The 20,874-nt window shown below is 40.4% G+C and overlaps 2 protein-coding genes across 12 annotated transcripts in view; one reads left to right on the top strand and one right to left on the bottom strand.

The window, feature by feature from the left end:
* GIGYF2 (GRB10 interacting GYF protein 2) overlaps nt 1-20,874 on the top strand; it is a 75,236-nt gene that overhangs the window by 23,900 nt on the left and 30,462 nt on the right. For 10 of the 11 annotated variants that reach the window (XM_069024863.1, XM_069024861.1, XM_069024862.1 and 7 more), the window contains 2 exons: nt 4,855-4,966; nt 5,514-5,554. The exons of the other annotated variant lie outside the window; for it this stretch is intronic. In XM_069024863.1, coding sequence (XP_068880964.1) covers nt 4,855-4,966; nt 5,514-5,554 — 153 coding nt within the window. The remainder of the gene's footprint in view (nt 1-4,854; nt 4,967-5,513; nt 5,555-20,874) is intronic. 11 annotated transcript variants of the gene reach the window in all.
* On the bottom strand, nt 11,222-19,479 carry KCNJ13 (potassium inwardly rectifying channel subfamily J member 13). The gene is given in 4 exon segments (XM_069024871.1): nt 11,222-11,844; nt 12,697-13,177; nt 19,307-19,431; nt 19,434-19,479. Coding segments are annotated over 4 exon segments (1,275 nt in total).

The following is a 20,874-nucleotide window of genomic DNA, read 5'->3' as shown; positions in this document are numbered from 1 at the left end:
CTTCCCCTCTTCTTCCCATGAGCAATTAGTGTTGGGCTCTAGGCATGAAACTTCCCAAAATTTCTGTATCTCAGCAAAGAAATTAAGGCTTTTGCCAGGACAAAATGGTACCATTTTCATAATTTATACACATGATGCTGTTGTAGCCAAGGACGTTTTTTCCCCATAGTTATTTTTGAAAATTCAATATAGGACTGTTGACATGATGTTTTGGTTTATAAAAATGTTGCTTGTAAGTAGCAGGCTTTAAATGCAATTTTGTTTTTTCACGTTACAATGAAAAAGACTTGAAATTTCTTTGGAGTTTGTTCACTAAATGAGCTGCCTCACTTAATAGTTGGAAAACATTTTTATTGCACTGCAGAATTGCCTGGGTTCAAAAGGTTTTCTGGTGTTTTCCATGAACTTTACACAGTTGTATGCAACAAAGCTGCTGCCGAGCCAGTGTGGGCTTCAGCTTTACCAAAATGAGATTGCTGTCTTGAAGGGACTCGCACCACAGCAACTTCAGAGAGGAATTTGCATGTGTGATTAGATTTGTTAATGAAGTTCCCTCACTGAGGCACAAATCACGGAATTGTGTTCCAGCATTTGAGAACATGAGAAGCAATCTGTGGTGGATTGGCAAGGGGAAGAAATGCTGGTAAAGGAGTGTTATGGCTAGAACTCTAAATGGGATTCACTTACCAGTATTTAAAAGTGCAAGTTAGCACTCAGTAAATATTTTCTGGGTAGTCACCCCAACTTTTACTGACAATGCTTATGTTTTGAGATGAGAGCGTGCTTACTATGTGGAAGTTTCTTTGATTTTTGGTTTGGTTTGGTTTGTTTTTAAAAAAGAAGTTGTAGTCTCTAAAGAAACCAAGTACTTGCACGTGACTCTTTTCTAATTGACTTGTTTTCCTGGGAGCTCCCTGTGGTGTGCAGTTAAGCCCTGTGCTTTGTGCTGGCAGGACTGGAATGTCAACATTCATGAATAAGAGCCTCAGATGAGGAAAGATTTAAATAGTCCCTGGAATGGGCTGTAAGCTTACAGACACTTTGTTTTGTAGCTGTTCTCCCTTTGGTTAAGACTGTTATGAAGGGTCCTTTGCTTCCCATTAGAGCTCTTTCCCCACCCACCCTCTGCCCTTTGTAGTCTGTTTTTGCCGCTGTTGGAAAGTGTGTCAATGGCATGAAAGTGTAATATTCTCATATCTAAACAGCAATAGTTGAACTACAGTTCATCTGTTTTTCCCAAACAGTATTATGGCTGTGATTGTAGATACTAAACTCCAGTTATGCTGTAATTTCAAGAATTTGCTTCTTGTATTCTATAGCGTTTGGTTTGGGGTTTTTTTGTAATGACAATTAGAATGACAGTTTGTGCTGCGTCTTATCCTCCTGCTTGTGTCTTACATTTTTACTTAAATTCAAACTCGTCCGTTTTTCAGGTTAGAGACTTGGCTGTTATGATTGCAATGTCCAGTGGATTGATGTCCTCATCCTGAGGTTTTTGAGAAATTACTGAAATAAAAATGACACAGTTGCTCCACTCAGTTCTTAAATGGAAAGGTTTATTGGCATTTATTGACTTTGCATTCAGTACTTCGTGCAACGTATGCACTTAGTCTGCTGCTTGTGTGTCAGGCTTTTTTTTTTTTTTTTTTTTTTTTTTCAGAAGTGGCATTCTGTTTAAAATAAGCCAAGGAGTGTAGAAGCAGAATGTCAAATAGTGTGCTTACATGTGTAGTTTTATCCTCTCTGCAGGCATTTCTCATGAATTTTGTGACCAGCATTAGCTGTGTCCTAGTGTGCACTTCCAGGTCAGACCCATCCATGTAGTACTTGCTGAAAAACTGACTTTGCACACCACAGTTTCCCTGGCTGACTTTGCACACCACCGTTTCCCTTGACTGGCTGCTTCTCCTCTGTAGCTTGGTAGGATCTGTTTGATGCTTCCTGCACCATAGTCTGCTTGGTGTCTGCTGGGGCTGCACATGTGCTTCTGCTGGGCACTGTTGGATGGGTCTGTGTTGTTCCCACACGTGGATGGGTGGCAACACAGTCAAGGCAGAGGTGGCTTCAGCAGTCCTGTCCAGTACTATGTGGTATCACTACAGCTGGCAGTTGAGTACTGTGACCCCACAGGTAGCCTTAACCTGAATATCTAAGATCAATTGTTTGGGACATTTTTCAAAGTTATCTTTTAATTCAGACCATTTTGGTGGCTGAACACAACTGAACTACTGATGAACTGTGATATGGGAGTGGTGAGTGGGGGGAGGTTTCTCAGGCTGTGATTTCACATACCTTTAAGTGGCTATAAGTCATGCTGCTGGTAAAACAGCATTCTTGCTCTCATACAGGACACTTGCTTTATTTGCTGGTGAAATGTCCCATATTGGCAGTGTTCTGGCGCTGGTGGGATGTGTCTGCTCCCAGCAGGCAGCGCGCGCTCACCCTCGCTCACCCTGCAAGGGGAGCACTGCAGTGCTGCTGCCGCTCACTGTACAAGCCTGCTTTGTTTCTGTTGGGAAAGCGTATGCAGCTTTCCACCTCTGCTACCTCAGAGACAGGAGATGACTCAGTGCCTCTGTTCTGTTTTGACTCTGAACTGCTTTGGCTTTATTATCTCTTGTGAGAAGAAGGAAGAGAGCTTTCCTGTAGTGAAGAAATTAGGCAAAGATTGCTATTGCATGAGCTGCTGAAACTTTTCTCGCTTTTATTTGTGAAGAATAACAACTTTGAGTCCTTTTCCAGGATTTTAGGGGACCCATAATGCTTTTAACTGGATAAACATCATGCTGGTTTTGATGTTGTATCACGTCTTCCTGTTTCTTGCCTTAGCAACTTGTTTTACGCTCGTGACTGTGGTCAACCTTGTAGTATCAGACTTGCCTTGCATAGTGAAGGTATCTGTGTTTCTAATAACTCTCATAGGTCTGATGCTAATTTCTTCTCTGTTATCTTGAGTGCTCCATCAGCTCCTCTGCCTCTCCCTGAGTTTATGTAAGAACAGCTATACTGAATATGGCAAGGGTTTGCTCAGCTCCATAGTGTCCGTAGTCTAGCAACAGCCAAAAGGAGGCATCTTGGCAAGAGAATAAGGACTGAGGAAAACACAAAGGTGAAGAGGCTCAGCTGCCAGATATTTGCAGCTCAGTGTATTTCCTGAACCAGATGTGGCCTCTGTTAATGAGTTTTGTTTATCTCCTTTGAGTTTATCCAGTCTTCATCTGAACTTAAGCATCCTCAAAACTTTGTGGTAAGGAAGGCTGCATCTTTGTGATTGTGGGAGATCTGCCACTGATCAGCTTTGCTGGTGATAGAACAAGATAGTTTTGCCCAAAGAGATGTTAAAATTGTTCCTTATACACCCTGCAACCTGTTCTGCCTGATACAAAAGCAGTTGTGTATTTGAAGACTCTGACTGGCTTATCTATGGATTATTTTCTTTTTCTCTGCCTGAAAAGCAACTTTCTGCCCTTTTCCCCTGCTGCCCGTTCTAAGAGATTTGGTATAGAATAGTAGAGAAACTCTTGCAACTGTCATGATTATTTCAAATTTTTCTAGTCATAAGGCACTGAAACATGGTATGATTCCTTGATGCATTCAGGTGTCCTTAGATTTTAAACGTAGAGGCTTTTTGTTACTACTTTCTTCAGAAGACTACAAGGACTGCAGTCCATTCTGAAGGTGTCCATTTCCTGTTTAATTTGGTCATTCTGTCTTACTCCTCCAGATCTCTGGTCTGGTTTGCAACTTGTGCTTTGAGGTGTTTTTTTTCTTTGAAGCCAGAAAGAGAGAAATATGAAAAGATTGATGTTTGAGACACTTACACAGCCAAGAATTTGTCTTAGCAGGTGCTTTTTAGGTTCTAGAACTTGACTATAGAGACTGCGTGTATATGCAGGCAAGGCATTATCCTGACAACTAGCTGATAGATGTTCCACTTGTTCATATTCTTCCCATGAGATCACTGAAATGGTAAATTAGCTGATTAAAAACCTGCCATTTCTTCTGCTGGAGAGCTGTGTGAAGAAATGTTTATCTTTTGTAGATTTGGAAACTTCACCCCAGCCATTAATCTAACCAGTGCTGGAATTTGTTTTGAAGGGCTGGGGATGTGTGTGGGTGTTGTTTTTCTGTTGTGTGTGGCTTGGTTTTTTTTTACCCAAACTCCCCACACCTTTTCAAGCCCTGAAGACATGCTTCGAGATGCTTTGCTTGAGGATATGTCTGTAACTTTCTGGCTTGAGGCTTGGTACTTGGTAGCTGCCTATAGAGAATCATTTACTGAAAAGGTCAGTAGGGTAATTTTTAAGCTATAGCTCTAATGTGGTTCTTCATTCTGACCTGCCTATAGCCATCCTGTGATCCTTCTTTTCTTCCCACTGATGCTGGGGTAGATTTTTGCTGGCAGTCACTAGAACTTAATAGCGGTGAAGCTTCCTTCTCCTTTATGACCCTTGACAGCAAGAATGAAGAGTACATCTGCAGTGCCATTATACTGGAGTTTGCTGTTAAAAGTAATCTGATTTTTGTGTGTGAAGCACACATGTGCAATGTGGATGTTGTGTGAACAATGCATACTTATTTGGTAATTTCTCTTGGGTAAGTATCTGTGTTTTTCTGCATCATATTTATTTTGGAATTGTTTGCCTGTTCTGTCTGGTCTTGCACTTCTTGATAAGAATTTTTGCATAAGACATTCTTCAGTCTTTGTTTCTTTTTCCTTTTGTCCCAGATAATTTCACTGGGGCTTAAGACTGCAAGATTAGTTCACAGGGACACCAAGAAAGGGAAAACCTACCTGATTCTTTCAACTTCTTTTATTATTTATACAAACACTTGTGTTTTTTGTCTTTTCAGGCAGAGGCCGAGGAGAAAGCGGTTTCTACCAAAGAAGTTTTGATGAAGTGGAGGGTGGATTTGGGCGAGGAGGGGGCAGGGAAATGCACAGATCACAGAGTTGGGAGGAAAGGTAACAGAACTCTAGCCCTTAAAGTTTTTTACACACATCTGTTCAGCTTCCATTTGTGCCTTTTGACTTCATAAAAACACTTTAGGAAAGGTAATTAGTTATATCTGTGAGTGAAGTGTCTGAATTTCTAAGATGGAGTCAAACACACAGTAATGTTTCTTGAGGCTCAGGAGCAAGTAAAAGAATATTTTTTGCAAAGAATTTTTCTGATGAGTTCCTGGGAAGAAGGAACTACTTTAAGAGAACATAAATTATGACAGTTGCAATGGAAGTGCTGGTGCTAAGGATTTGCTTCAGTTTTAGTTTTGACATTGTTCACAGTACTTAGGGGCACATTTGAAAACATACCCAGTTCCCAAGGGCCGCGTGTGTATTGGTGTTCCTGAAAATTCCAGTTGTCACTTGGACCTCTGAAGGTACTCTCCATCAAGCTCCAATTTTAAAAAAGTTCCCCACCAAGTAAAGAAAACCAACAAAACCTATACCTAAAGTGAGTTTTTGGAGTAGTTCCAAAACCTTATTTGAAACTTCTATTCTGCCTTTCTAGGGGAGACAGACGCTTTGAAAAACCAGGGCGAAAAGATCCAGGTATGGTTTTGTTACTGTGTGGGCAGAAAATGGGAGGGAGGCGCAGGGTGTGTTTGGGGGAGTGGACCTATACATATATCAGCCTTTCTAATTGCTCCAAGTATATTGTTGGTACAAGAGTCATGATACTGTGCTAGGTTGCTAAATGTGTTCTCAAAGTGTTGTTTCTCTTACTTTGTGTTGTTCTTGCTATTGGACATTTAAGTGTGGTAGATAAGAAAAATGTGGAGTAAGTAGGTTCTGTTTATTTAATTAAGATGTGATGTCTACAGCTGAAGTAAGTTCCTGTACCTCTGTGAAAGAAGCCTGTGCTGATGAACAGGTGTGCTGTGGCAATATGCCTTTTCTGAGTGCAGCTTTAAACATTCCTGGCGTGGGCTGTTTTGGTACCCAGGACTTCTTGACCATTTGAACTGCTAATTTTTTTGAATGCTTGCTAGTTTGAGAGAGATCCCAGCAGTGTCCTGAGGTTCCCATGCTGATGGATTTACTGTTGATCAAATTAGTTTAGTCATCATCTGAACCTCCTGTTCAGTGTGGTTATCTGCTCTCCTGTCTCTTGTTCCTCCCCTATTCTGTTTCTGAAATACATCACACTGGCCACATTCTGGCAGAATGCTGGATCCTTAATTGTGGCCCAGTACATCTTAACATCTAGCTGAACTTGAGTTGGAGTGTGTTTGTCATCTTGGAGATGAAACTTAGACATTCTAAGGGTGGTGGGAACATCAGGGCAGCTCTGGCTGTCTGGTAACTGCAGTGACTTTTGCTGTTCGGGCTCATGCGTTGCTTGTTCCCTGGTATGCCTGTTCTCTTTCTCTGTGGCATGTTTCCATGTGCATGGAGCACAGCTGTGCCTACTGAGAGGTTTTGTACTAGGAAGAGCTTACTGACTGTCTCTTCTCTGTTTAGGACCCAGGGGATCTTTGGCTTTGCTAGAGGAGTCTTGGCTACATACCCACCTTGGTAACATGCTGAGAAAGCCTAGGTCAGAAGAGATAGTTGCTAGTTGAATTTAAAGACAAACCCAAAGAGATCCAATTGCAGTTAGAAGTTGGCAGGAATGTATTTTAATCCCTGCTTAGCTGTTGGTATTTTTTTAGTAAGGGTAGCATAAATTGCCATATTAATAATTTTCCAGATTACCATGGTGATACATGCCATAGGAGTTTGCTTTCAAAGCCCTTCTGGTCCTCTCTCCATGTAGGAATTGATGTTCACAGCTTCTAAAGAGTGCTTTTATTTTTCTGCTTGTTAAGTTGAATATCAACACAAAACTAAGATGTGTGTAGTTTTCCTCATTTTTCCTCATTTCCTTTAAAAAGAGGATACTTCTAGAAGATTTTTTGATGTTGGTCAGAAATTGACCAGTTTTAAATGTCAGTAGTGAAACTTCGAACTTTCTGTGTATCTTTCTATTCAGAGATCTTCTAGGAAAAAATGAAAATAGGATAAAGTAAGTACTACTGAGATTTCAGGACCGCATTTTTTACAAAAGAAAAGTGGATGTAAAAGTAGTATTTACTAAGTTGATTTAGTTTTATTTATTTAGCTCCTTCTTGTTGTTGTGATTAGAAATACAGCAATTCCAGTTCCAGGCTATAGAATGTACCATGTTTCTGATAAAGATGGATAAAAATACTGCATATTGGTATAGGATCAGATGTATTTCTCAGTTGAAATTGAGGGGAATTTACAGTGTGCAAAATGTCCTTATTGAAGTTGACTTCTGCCAGAGGTTGACTTCTACAGCTAGTGTAGAGCATTTTGTATTGGTAGCAACTGCTGATGATCAGGGCTATGGAGTGCATCTTCCAAGAGCTGTTCCCTGGGGAAGATGATGTCCTGGTGCAGTTTGTTGGAAGCTCATTGTGAGAGATGATTGTGCTCATTCTCAAATTATGAAGCTTTTTGAGTACCTAATTGCTCTTCTTTAGTCTCTTGTATTTCTCGGCTAGTCAGTATGGGAGGCAAAAGACCTTCAATCTTTCTGAAGTGATATTGTAAAAATACTGTTTTAACAGTAGTAATTTATGTTTGTGTATTGCTGTGTTAGAGGTTAATGTTGCAGTAAGTGCAAAGACCATTTCTCACCCCTTTACTTCCAAAGAGATAAGGTGGAGAGCACAGAAATATTGACGGAAAATGTTGGTCTGTTCTGACTCAAGCCTTGATTAATTACAGATAGTTACTATTATGCAATGGCTTTCCAATGACAAAATATTTTGAGTGTGAGAGAGGGATACAGATGTGCCAAAAGAAGTCCCAGGTTAATAGCAAGCACTAGGATCCACACAAAGCTATGTAAGCAGAAAGGTCAGGAAAGGAATTGACAGGCAGGTTATAATTCAGGTTATATGCTTTAGCGGATGCCTGTACTGGTTTTTGTTACCTTGGTTAAACTCCTTTGTTTAGGATTTTATTCTATAATGTTACTGTGCTTCAGTTTTTCATTGCTCTTTCACAGGGCCTTGGATTCAGATTACATCATTTACTGAGTTGCCAACTTTTTCATGCTCTTTGTTCTGGATGATCACATCAGAGAATTATTAAGAGATCAAATATTGAAACACTTCTGGGTATTTGTAATGGAGGACAATGCAAGAACCCTCAATTAAAAATCGAGATTAAAAAAGTAATAAAAATTTAACAAATACTTCTCAAATATGATCAATATGCTGTTCTTAAAAATTAATGATTGCTTTTTCAGTGCACACAACAGTTTGCAAGGTCACATTCAACTGATTCTCAGCATAAACAGTATCTGTTCCTGGTTTCAGCATGTGGCTTGAGGATGCGTGAAGTATTTGTGAGTTTCTGTTGCAGATTGTCACAGTTCTTACAGACTTCACTTAGAACCCAAATTGTTTCTGGAAGGCTGAGGCCATTAGCAAAGAAAATGAGCAGGTTGCTTTCTTGAGCACGTCTGTCTCTGCACAAAAGCTGCTTAATTTTCTGTGCAGTCTCCTGACTAATACCAGCTTAGTAGCTGAAGGGATTTGATTAGTTACCAGCAGTTACAAACTGGTAGTAAATAGTTATGTGGCTTAAGCAAACCTGTTAGTAAGTCAGTTGTGGAACCTGGTTGAGTTCTGTTGAATGTTTGGGTTTTGGTTAGGTTCAGAAGACTTGAATATAAAAGGTGTGCTCAAGTGGCTGTAAAAAGGAGGTTGAATTTCTTTGAACTGTACTTTCCCCTCACTCTGCCTGGCTTGTTCTCCTGCCCTGTCTTGCTGGCAGGAGGTGCATCCACAGAAGGTTCATCATCAGTTTGCTCTTGTTGTGCTAAAGCATGGAGTGCTATGTTGGTGCCTCAGAGCCCATCAGCAATTTTCCTAGGCTTCTGCTCCAATTTGGGCCATGGGATGTTCCAGTACTTTCAGACATCCATGATTCACCAGTTCTCTGGAACTGTAAAAGCAATATTAATGTTTTTTCTGCTCTTGTTCTGAAGTAACTACACAGTTCTTTGTCTAATTTTCTTCTGCAGTATTACTCAGCTTTGCATTCCAAAATGTAATATTTGAGGATTGCATTCAGCATATACTAACAACATACTTTTTTAATACTTGCTGTTGTACTCCCTTTTAAACCAAATCTATAAAGAGAAAATTGTTTTAAAACTAGGACAACTTTAAAATATCAAGTCATTTGGAAATCAAACAAAACAGCTCACCTTTGATTAGATTTTAATTGAAATTAGAAACAGCTTTGTATACCTTTGATTCTAAATCATGAGATTATAGTCCCATGTGATATATGGGAAAAACAATGCCTCACCCAGAATACTGAATACCTCACACAGAATGCTGCCCTATTCCAGACTTGACACAGGAGTCTGTTCTACTGCTCTTGTGCTGGTTTTTAATTTGTAGGACTCTTATCAGAGAATGGGGGAAAAAATGCAAGAAATAATTAAAAATTTTTGGTGTTGACACAAGGGTGGAAAAGGGCTCTTTAAACTGTGTATGAGTCAACAAGTAAAAAAGCTGTCATGAAAAGGGATGAAGGTAGTGTAACTTGATAGTGTGCTGCTCTCCAAGCTCCACAATAGTCATGAAGGCTTGTCCGTGAATTAAGTTTGAAGAAGATTTTGGGAGTGCCTGTGATAAATCTGTCTGAGGTGTGCGATGGGGGAAGGCAACACTTGAACTGTTTTGGAATGAGAGCTCAGTTGCAACAAAAATGTGGCCCTTCTGCCTCATTCCCTGACTCTGTGTGGAATGCTTCTGTGGGGTGGCTCCCCATTTCCCCAGACCCTAAACCAAAGTAGCTTTTTGCTGACCCCATTTGGGTTATGAACACGCTTCAGTGAACAGTTTTGTGACTTGAGAAAAATTCAGTTAAACTGTCTCACCAGATAGCTTGAGGCCATTTTTCCTGCTGCTGACCATTTGGGTGAAGTTAAGAGGAAAGCATATTTGGTAGTGTGTGATGCTGTTGTCAATGAAAGTTGCTATTTATGCCATCTGGGTTTCTGGGAAAAGCCTTTTACCTTTGAAAGATAATTTTATTTTAATTCTACTTGACTGTTCAGGTATGAACACCTAATAGGCACTGTTTTTGTCAAGAGCTTGGAAATAGTTATGCATCATTGTATTTTTCCTCTAGTGTCTTGAATTATTTAGGATCTTCAGAATGGCATCTTAATTGCAGTAGGCTTATGAGGCACTTAAATACAGAAGTCTTGTGTATAGTTGGTTTTAATTTTTTATTTCAAAATTGATTAAAGTGTCTCTAAATATCTTTTGTGCTGTGTGTACAGGCAAAGATTGATGTTAGAAAGCATAAAGAAATCAATGAATGTAGTTCTACTTCTCATATATATAGTGCATCCTTCTGGGTCAGATGTACTTGAGACAAGCAGCGCAAAGGTGAAAACGTGTGGAATGTATGAGCCTTAAAAAAAAAAGGATGTTCATTCATTAAAAAGTCTTTTTTTTCCCCCACTGCTAAATAGTTTATTTAGTGTTTTCAAATAAGAAAAAATTTCCATTGCAGTATTTGTCATATACATCCAAATTTTTTGATAGTGTCTTCATAGACCTGTCTGGAAGTGATATGTTCTCTTATTTGCAGAAGGAAAAACTGCACTTAGTATTTACAATTTTACTTAATAAGCACAGCAGGAATGTTATTCACTGCCATGAGAGATTGGCAGGACTTTCAGCCATCTGAAAAATGATGTAACTCTGTATTCCCAAAGAGTTAAGAGAATAGAAGAGCTAGGCTCTTGGATGAACAGTTAGTTATACCAGAACTCATGTATTTACTGAATGACCCTGTATTGTTTTCTGCTTTTGTTTTGTTGTCCATTTTGTCACAAGCTGGTTAATTATGACTTTGGTCAGCTTTGGGAGTTTTCTCAGGGCCAGTGTGGCTTTAATCACAGTCTGGTGAATTCAGCAGGTAGTTCTTCTAATTTCTTAAGCATTAGTACTGTGATTCATGCACCTGACTTCATCCTGGGTGGTTAATGCAGCCTCTCCTCAGGAGGCACACAAGCTCTCTTCACTCTGTATATCACGTTGTAATCAAAAGGATGGGAGTACAAGAGAGAGATCACTAGAAGATGGCAGGGCAGGCAAGGAAGGAAGCTTTTAAGTGGAACCCGCAAGTTTAATGTAATAATAATTAAAAAAGCATGAAGTTCAAGGTCTGTTATCTCTACTCTGTGAGGCCAGTCTCGGAGAGCTGGAAGCTGTCGGCATGCTGTCCATTGATGCGGATCTCCTTGTCAGTCCTTTTTGGACTCTTTGAGTCAGCTGCAGCCGGGAGCTCAGGAATAGTCTTGTCAAAATTCTCCATCTTGATCTGGTATTCACCTTTGGCATTGCGGGCTAGCAGGGAGGCAAAGCGGTGGTAGAGCAGGATCTCTGATGGGAGGTAGGATGTTCTCCTCTGACATGTTTCTCCTGTGCCCTCCTGCACAGCTGACAGGAAGACGACCAGCTCAAAGTGGTGAGGACCTTCTCTCTGAAGGAGAGCAGCCAGTGGGCTGGATGCAGTCATGGAATGGTAGTAGGTCAGTGGGAAGATGAAAAAAGGACACTGGTCTGCAGTGATGCTGTCCAGGTGGAAGTCAATGCTAGTTTGGTGCAGCTGCCCGCTCTCTTGTTCTTGGTAAAGTATAGCAGAGATCTGGACGCTGGTCAGGGGGCTGGAGCGAGTGTTGGCCACCTGGAACATGAGGTGGGGCTTCCCCTCTGTGTGTGTGACCACGGCGGAGCGCGAGAAGCGGATGGAGAGCGCCCGGTTCTTTGGGCGCGCGATCTTGGCCACGAAAGCACCTGGAGCATGGGAAGGAGCAAAGTCAGTGCGAGCACAGAGCCCAGGCTGGTTCCCTGCAGGCTCCAAAGGAGCAGAAGCAGGCTGAGACTGGAAAGACCATGTTTGAAAATTGCTAGATTGGCATCATACTAACTTGCTTTTGTTCAAAAAAGTACAGCTTTCCTAAAATGCTTATTTTTCCTAATTATGTTCACTTACTAATGTTTAGAAGCTAACTGTAGCTGTAAGGAGGCTGTTGGCTTGCCCCAACTTACTGCAACTGGTAATAGGAGCTGATCTAGGTGTGTTACACTGTAGAAGCTCTTTCTAATACACAGTAAACTACCCTGTGTATTTTCAAACTGTTTTGAAGTACTTTAAACATGAAGAATATTTAAAATAACTTAAAATACCTCAAAATAGCTGTGACATTGTAAAAATTTTCATTACCTTGGGTACTGAGGAATACGTAAACACTGAGTTAAAGATCACTGAAGATAGCTCAGCTAGACAAAAGTATACCTTAAAAGTCAAAACAGATTGACTTTAAATATTGTAATTATATGGTAAAAGCTTGGAGAGATAATGGTATAAGAAATAAATGATTGAGAGGGATGTGCAGTGATCCGCCACAAGTATTTTCCGATGAATAGTGAAATTCTTAAGTCCAGATATTGATAACATCTGGTTTGTCTCTCATTGATGAAAGGTGTTTAACTTTTAGTACTACATAGCTGAAATCTTGTCATCCTTGTAGTGGCTACCTTAATTATTCCTTCATATATCAAAATGAACAGTATTTATTTCTAGCTCCATTCTTAAATCCAATTGTCACACCAGTTGTATGTAAAGATGCGGTAGGAAGGGATTACCTGTGATGAAGGCTTCTAGCATGAGCCCCAGGACCATCTGGATTGCCAGCAGTGCAATAGCACTGGGACAGTCCCCACTTGGGAACATGGTACCGTAGCCAATCGTGAGTTGTGTCTCCAGTGAGAAGGAGAAGGCAGCTGTAAAACTGGTGATGTACTTGACACATATAGTGTGGTTGTCAGGTGGAGCATTGTGGTCCAGCTCCAGGTCCCCATTCATCTCAGCCAGCAGATACCAGAGCACTGCAAAGACCAGCCAGTGAATGACAAAGGAAGCCGAGAAGACGAGCATCATCCATCTCCAGCGCATGTCCATGAGTATCCCCCACGCATCTCGGAGGTACGCCACACCTCTGCCTTGGGCACCGGCCATCTGGAACGTGCTGTGTCCATCCTTGGTCACCAGCCTCAGGTATCTCTGAGTCAGGAGGGGAGCGCTGGATTTGGTGTTATTGCTCTCTATCATATCTGTTGTCATCTTCTAGAAAGGAGAAGAAAGGGAAAAAAGTGATACAATGCCACATATTTGTATTTTGCCTAACGTTCACAGCTTCTGACACATCAGCAGGGGTTGAAATACTGCAGCCAACAAAAGAGGGCTTATACATTGCAATCCAGAGAAGATTAAGTCAGGAGCCTGGAGAGGAATTTACCACTGTTTGTGGTAATACTTTGCTAAAAAAGATTAGGTTTAAAAATCTGACTATTACTCAAATTCTCCCTGCTTAGTTGTTTGAATATAAATGTCATACTTTATCTTCCTAAATTTACATTGGAGTCACATGCTTTAATTCTTTAGGGCTGAGTGGGATGATATTAGGCATATTGTGTATGAAAAGAAACTGAATTTTGCTCATTATATTAGGTTTTGTAACTTCTTTTGAGCAGAGTATAATAATTTACCAATACTATTATGAATACTATTAACAATAGTATAGTACTAAGGAAATAATGTTTATTATATTATTTCTGTAACGTATTTATGCATTTTAGGGGAATGCTGTACTTTAGCTACTAGCCCTTTCTGACTCTCCCAGCTCAAGAATTGTCTGCTGTCTGCACCCACCATGTCCAGTTAAACAGAATTACAGTATTCAGGGCAGAGCTGCTTCTGGGAGTCTGAGGCTCTTTATGTAAGGATCAGGTAAAAAGAGGGCAGGAGACCAATATGGAAAAAATACACTGTGGCATAATTTTCAGTCTAGTCTGCCTGAGCAGTGCAATTTTTATTAGTGACCAAATAAAATAGGACAGCAAGTATATGGGAATTAAGGTGGAATTGCAGATATGGGAAGCAAAATGGATACCTGTGTTGATGTATTAGTATTTGACATATATTGGTATTTGACATATTAGGCTCCTTTGTTTGCTTTTAAACCTCAAAGCTTGTGGAATTTGCCAGAGCCTGCTGAATGTCTTTTGAAAAGATACTGGTCACTCAAATCCATACATTTTATAAATACTGCATGTTTAAAGTTCACCTGGGACAGATTAAGTACAGGTTTGTGTAAAATAGAGACTTCATAATGTATACAACCTGTTTAAAACAGGTTGTGAGGAAGCTTGTTTGTAGAACAACAGAGGATTTAAAAATACATGTAAATTCTGCAAATGATAATTATACATGATGTATTTAGTCACTTTTGTTTCCTATCAATTTTGACCTTTCTTTGAATGATGACCATTTCAGTCTATTACCTTTTTTTGTAGAGGAATTGGATTTTTCCCTTCCATCAGTGCCATCTTAGTTTTCTCTTGAGATGCATTAGATGTAAGGATCCTGAACTTCAGAATGAGTTTATGGTAGGTGAAAATTTGTCTTGTGATCTCTGTTCCCATAAACCAGCAGTTTCCATGACTGTTTGCTTAATCTTCAACCAAATTTTAGTAACTACAGAACATTCTCTTTTGCTTTTACTTGTGTTTGATGAGGTGATGTTTGGTGTTTGTTTGATGAGGTATGAGGATTGACATCACAGTGACTACTTAGCTAAATTATTTTTTCTTTTCTTCTGTAGCTTCTCAAAACCATCCAGCTATTACTTCTATCCATGCTGTAGTCAGAAGGAGATAGAGTAGATGATGGTCTGAGTGGAATTTGGTGGTTGCCCCCTCATCTTTAATTTTCCAGTTCACATCTCCCAGGAGGAGTATTTGGAAACCATTCCCTGTGTCAGAGACTACAGTGGACTTGACAAGGTTCTCCTGGAGTATGATACCAGGCTACTTTTCTTGGGGGATTTTGGTCATAGTCCATCCAGTTTATAGCATGACCTTCACTGAGTTGGCTCTTCAATCTGCTGCACAGCTCCCTGAATGGCAGTTCTCACTCTTGCTGTACAGTAACTTTAATGCAATTATACATTCAGTAATCCAGTGACTAGTGACTTGTCTGTAGAGCACAGTCCTTGTGTTAAGATTTAGACGAGCCCTTCTGGAGGCCTTGAAGGAGCTGGAAAAAAGGCATCTCTAAATGGGAAGGATGATGGGGACCATGCTCAAAATGAGCTCTGAACAGTGTCTTGGTTTTTTCATCTTAGAGTAAGCAGTACTCAAATGCTCCCTTGATTGAATAGAGAACACTTACAAAACAAAATGCCTCTGGGTGCATCATGCATTCTAAACAAATCAGCAAACCAACAAAAAAACCCAAATCAACGAAACACAACCAAAAGCCAAAGGTTGTGTTTTTCTGTAAATTCTTGTGGTACTTTGAGGGCAGCATCTGGTTTGTAGACTCTAAGTGATTTGGGTTTACAAAACAAATACATGTTGTGAGAATGATTCTGATGCTGACTGATTGGTGACAGAAGCCTTTTGTGCAGTGTTATGTACATTAAGGAAAAAGGGAAAACATTCTTAAGATGGTACATTTGTCTTGGCTGTGCTTCAGATCTTCACACGAGTGCTAAGGCAGTGTGCTTGAATGTTACAGACTTGGAGCAAATGCTGTCATCATTGTAGGATCTAAGATTTGTCAATTAAGGAGCTTCTTAGGGTGGTGACTAATCACTTAATGTTGTCTTAAACTCTGAAAAAAACCAGTCAGGATCTTTGGGATCTTTTCAGTGGGGGAGGATTGATTCCTGACATATTGAGAAAGCGCCTACATTAGCTCCCAGCAGCACATTTCAGAACAGTCCTGTGTCTCTGCTCCTTGAGATTCCCAGCAGGTGAATTTGACTTCTGAGGTTAACCAGGTTATGCACCGGTACAGTGCTCTGATTTTTCTAGTCTAGGACTGTTGAAAATGTTCATTTTCTGTTTTGGTGGCAGGGATAGCATTGGAAATGTGTAAGCTTGAGTTCCAAAACCCCTTTTTTCGAGCACTCTTGATGGATTAAGAGTCACAAGTCTCAGCTTCTTGGAGTGAGAAAAACAGATAAGAAACTGCAAATAGACTCTTGAGAGCAGTGCAGTTGGGTGAGAGTAAGAGGCAAAAGAACATCTGCCCCGTGGGAAATAGCTTACTCAGGCTGGAGGATCAGCCCTCTGTATTCTCAAAAGCAGAGGCAGCTTAAGAGCAGATGTGACTTAGAATTTAAAAAGTCTTAATGTCTTCTGTCTACTCCTTTCCTTGCCCATAGTGACAAAATACAAATACCTTCTTTCCTTGTTAGTGATAAATTAATGAAGTTATAAAGTACCATTTGGGACCACCTGATTGAATCCCTTGTGTGGCATGGTCCTTGATGTGACCTCACATTAATCCCAGTTTCAGTGTATGTTTTGGGAAAGATATTCAACTTCGATGCAAAAAGAAAAATTCTGTGTTTGTTGGAGATTGCTTGTCTCCACTATAACATACATGCACTGTTTTTTATCCAGATTTGTCCGGTGTTTTCTCTCAACAATCTTTATGTTATATTATTGGGTGGGTTTTGCTTTTCCTGGTTGCTGACTTGTGCAACTATTGCAGCTTTGGGGTGTTTCTTGTCCCTCCATCTCCCAGCTGATGATAGCCCTTGACTAGAAAGACAGGAACTGTCAGAAATCACTTTCCTAAACCTCTTCTGGCATGCTGACCAGTCCCTTATCACACATTTGCTGTGTCTAATCCTTCCTATTTACATTCTCTTGAAAGCTAAATTGTCACCAACACCAGTGTGTCTGTCAGTTCTTAGCTTTTTTTGGTTTTCAGTCTTTTTACCACTTTGTCCCTCATCCTGGCTTCTTTCTTCTATGACAAACCCTCTAAGACAAATCAAGGTAGGGTGAGTACTAATTTTTCTTCTAGCAGTGGGACAGGTTCTAAACTGACCTGGCTGGCTAGTGATTTATGTGTGATAAAACCTTGTCTTACAGCTTTGGGATGTTGCTTGCATTTCTGAAATTCATGATCCAGGCACACAGATCTCTCATGGTTTGCCTTTTTGATCGAGATCTTCTTCCTTGTGTTGTAACAGCCTTTATTGCATTTGTGCTCCATGCCACCACATTGATTTCCTCTCCTTTCCTCTTGCTTAGCTTCTCCTTAGGACTCGGGTAGGGTTGCAGGGGAACTCATTGGCAGCACTGTCTTTATTTTCGTTTGCTTTCTCAGTTGAAGGCATTCGAAGTGACACTTCCAGCCTGTTCTCAGTTCAATACACAAATGCATCTGCAACCTTCTGAGGAGCCTGAGCGAGGAGCTGTGTTCAGGGGAGACTTTTGCCGTGTTGCCCTACCTGCCCACCTTCTAGTCTTAACAAGTCTGTTCTAATTGACCTTGGAAGGGATTTGAAACAGTTTATGCTCTGCTTCTTCATTCTGATGGGAAAATGGTCATGAGGACCTGCTGTTTTCTGGGAGTGACTGCAAAAACTGCTTACAACTGCAGCATCATTTGAAGATTTACTAGAACCTGTAGGTGGGCCCCTCTAGGGGTGTGTACGTTCCCTCTTTACTTAGCCTGGGTTTGCACGATCATGTACAAGCTTCAGATTTAAACCTTGTCTCCTCTGAGCTGGGATTGTGCAGATCTGTTGCTGCCTCTGTGCTTTGCAACAAGAACAAATTAAGATAATTTTTTTAAAGGCATTTTTCATGCTATTAAAATGGCTATTTTGTGTGTTCTTATTTTTAGATTATTGGTTTTTGTATTTTTAGACTGAATGGCCACCCTTGGAGATGCTCTGACATTATTATTAGGAAATGAAGGTTTTTTTCAGTATGGATGACATGATTGGATCATATAACTTACATTAGGAGACAGTCTTAGAAATGTAGGAAGTAATTCAGTTTGAGTAGCTGCACTTGGTTGAAAGCTTACGCTACTGTTGTGAGTAGAACAGTTAATATTTCAAACATATTTATCCTTTTGGTTTTGTAGCTAATGCCTGAGATAAATGGAAGTAGTTTGTGACAAAACTGTTACTTCTGAGCAGTGTGCAGAATTAAGATAACAGTTTTCAGGACTTGTTACATTTATAAGTAGGTCTTGTAAAAATGGAAACTTGAATTTGTTGACCCCAAGCCACATTTTTCAAAGCAAGTGCCATAAAGGATAGGATGTGAGAGCTTGTACTTTTGACTTTCTGTGACAGTTTATTACAGAATGCACTTTAAAGAAAAGAAGTGGTAAAATAGGAGAGTATATCTCCTTTTATAGTACAGAAAACAAGGCTGCTTATATACTTGATTTTTGGGAAGCCAAATAGTGCTCTGTTTTGTATATAATGTATTTTCACATAAGTACTCTGAGGATCCATGGGAACACTAATTCTTGATTTTGAAGTAGCATCTGAGTGGACCGACTAGCCTGGCCACTTTTAAAGAAGCAGAAAAGCAACATTTAAGCAGTCTTGGTAAAGGCTTTAAAATATTCTTGTATATATTAAATCCTTATCAAGAAACTTAAATGCAGAATTAAATATTGATAACGGAGGAGTAATTTGACAGTTATAAGGGAGGTTTTTATTTGATGTAAAGCTGCAGTAACAGAAGTCTGCTGCCACCCTTTTTTTTGTGGGACTTGCTGTTTTTGAAGAGCAGTCATGCCCTGTGTGATGCAGACTTTCCCATGTCTTGCCTAGAATGGCTAGGTTTTGCAGGATGTTGGAGTTCACTCCATGCCCGTGTGTGTTGTCCTGGGCAGTGGTGCTGGATCACTGCGTGCCCAGAAGCACAGAGAATTAATGCATTGATTGAAAACTGTTGAAGTCTGAGATATAATTGGAGATGGTAAAAGCAAGTTTGAAGATGTGAAGGTTTTCTTTTAATTTGTGATGGAGCTGAAGTTAAATGCTGAGTTATGAGTGCAGCAAGGTGAGGATGACTTTTTCATAATTCTTGGCCGGTTTTGTAACACCCAGCTGCTGTAGCTGGAGCTTGCAAATGCTCCCTGTCTGCAGAACCTTTCCAGCCCTCATCTCAAAAGCTTTCTGAAAAAATACTGCATAATGACTTTGATTTTGCTCTGTGTGCTCTTAGGACACCTGAGAGCATTTTCTTCTTTTTGAGGGGGAAAAATCAGCAACCATTTTGTTTTAGGTGATACTTAGTTTAGCAAACTTTAGAAATAAAACTCTGCCCTGGAAAGAACTTTGATTTCTTTGATTAAAGAATGATAGAACAATTCCAATTGTACAATAAGAGAAAAGGAAGAAAAAATACGGTTTTGTGTACTTACCGCTCTTTGCGGGGTGTGTGTGCAGGAGGAGGGGATAACCTGGGCTCCTGGAGAGGGACTTCTCTGGTCTGGTGTGCTGGTCCCAGCACTAGCAAGAACCTTCCCACAAGTGGTTGGTAGAGATTTTTAAAAAAAAAAACCAAAACCTTTAAAAATGGGTTTGTATGTCTCATTCCTGTGTTTATATGCTGGGGGGATTGGTTTCCATCTGAGGCTGATTTGATTGGTCATTTTGCCTGCAGGGGGGCTGGTTGGCTCTGATCATGTGGAAAAGAATGCTGGTTTGTTAGAAGCATTTCTTTACCCAACACAAATCCTTAGCAGCCAAGGAGAAATCCTCAAACACTTACTTGGAGAAGGGGTGCCTTCCCCCTCACCTCCTTAATCAAGATAATTTTTTAGGTTTGTATAACGTAAAGTTCTACATGAAAGTTGAAAAGGCCAAAATTCCCTTGGAAAAGTTCCCATATTGCTACTGAAAACTCACTCTGTTCGCTGATAACCTTTTTTTTAACCAGTGTCAACTACTGTTTGTTTGGGTGAAGAGGGACACTCTTCTGTCTTGCTGCTGCTCCACTTCTTCCTTTCCTGTTGGGTCCCAAGCTCTGGAATGTGAATGGAAAGGTGGATGCAGCTCATGGTGCAGCCTGCAGTCTCAGGAGGGTGTTGCTGAATTGCAGCCTAATGCTGCTCAGAAGATGTAGACTTGGCCATTTTGATCGCCACATTGCTCCTTTGTGAAAACATGGAATTAATCACAGGATTTGGCTAAAGCCTAGGAATAAAACAAGGCAGATTAGGTGGCTTGCTGATTCCATGCAGCAAATGAAACCACTTTCACTTAAGCTATTTGCTCTTTCACTCGCTAAGTGAGAGGAGTTGTTGAGGGTATGTCTGAGCGAGTGGCTGCTCAGAGTGGTCAGTGTGCTGCCCTGCTGGACCAGCTCTGAGGACAGCTCTGGAACACAGTACTGGTTCACAGTTTTTTTTAATCCCTTGGTGAGCTGCTGATGTGAGGGCTTTGACTGAACGTCAGATGTAAGAGGATCTGAGAAACAAAGGCTGTGGTTGTTTGCAGTAAAACTGCTGAAGGCCTGCTGGGAAAATTATTAATGTAGACTTTCCTGCTTAGGAAACAAAATCCTCCCTATTTTTTCTTCTTTAACCTTCCCCCAGCCCTAAATTGCAGAACATTAATTTTTTGCTTCATTAGTATGGAACATTTTAATACCTGTTCAGGCACAGCCCCGAAAGTTGATAGGCATAGTGTGACTTGGAGAACCAGGGCAAGTAATGTAGTGCCAGGGGACTCCCACCAGTGCAATAAGGCTGTAGGACAGTGTGACTCGCCCTTCACCCTTCCCTCTATACTCTGTCAAAGCTGAAATTCCACTGCAGATGGCTTCACTTAGTCCCAAGTAGGGTTTTGGTTTCAAACAGTATTTTCTTAAAAGCCATCTTTTGAACTGTAGAGAGCATATGCTGTGTGGTCACAGGTTTTCTAACCTAATTCAACTGAATAAATTGGAAGTCTTAACACAGTTGTACAGCAGGTTAAAGGAGATACA

Source organism: Aphelocoma coerulescens, chromosome 9, assembly GCF_041296385.1.
Source record: "Aphelocoma coerulescens isolate FSJ_1873_10779 chromosome 9, UR_Acoe_1.0, whole genome shotgun sequence".
Taxonomy (NCBI): Eukaryota; Metazoa; Chordata; class Aves; order Passeriformes; family Corvidae; genus Aphelocoma; species Aphelocoma coerulescens.
Note: the sequence above shows the minus strand (reverse complement) of the source record. Positions and strands in the feature narration are given on the sequence as shown.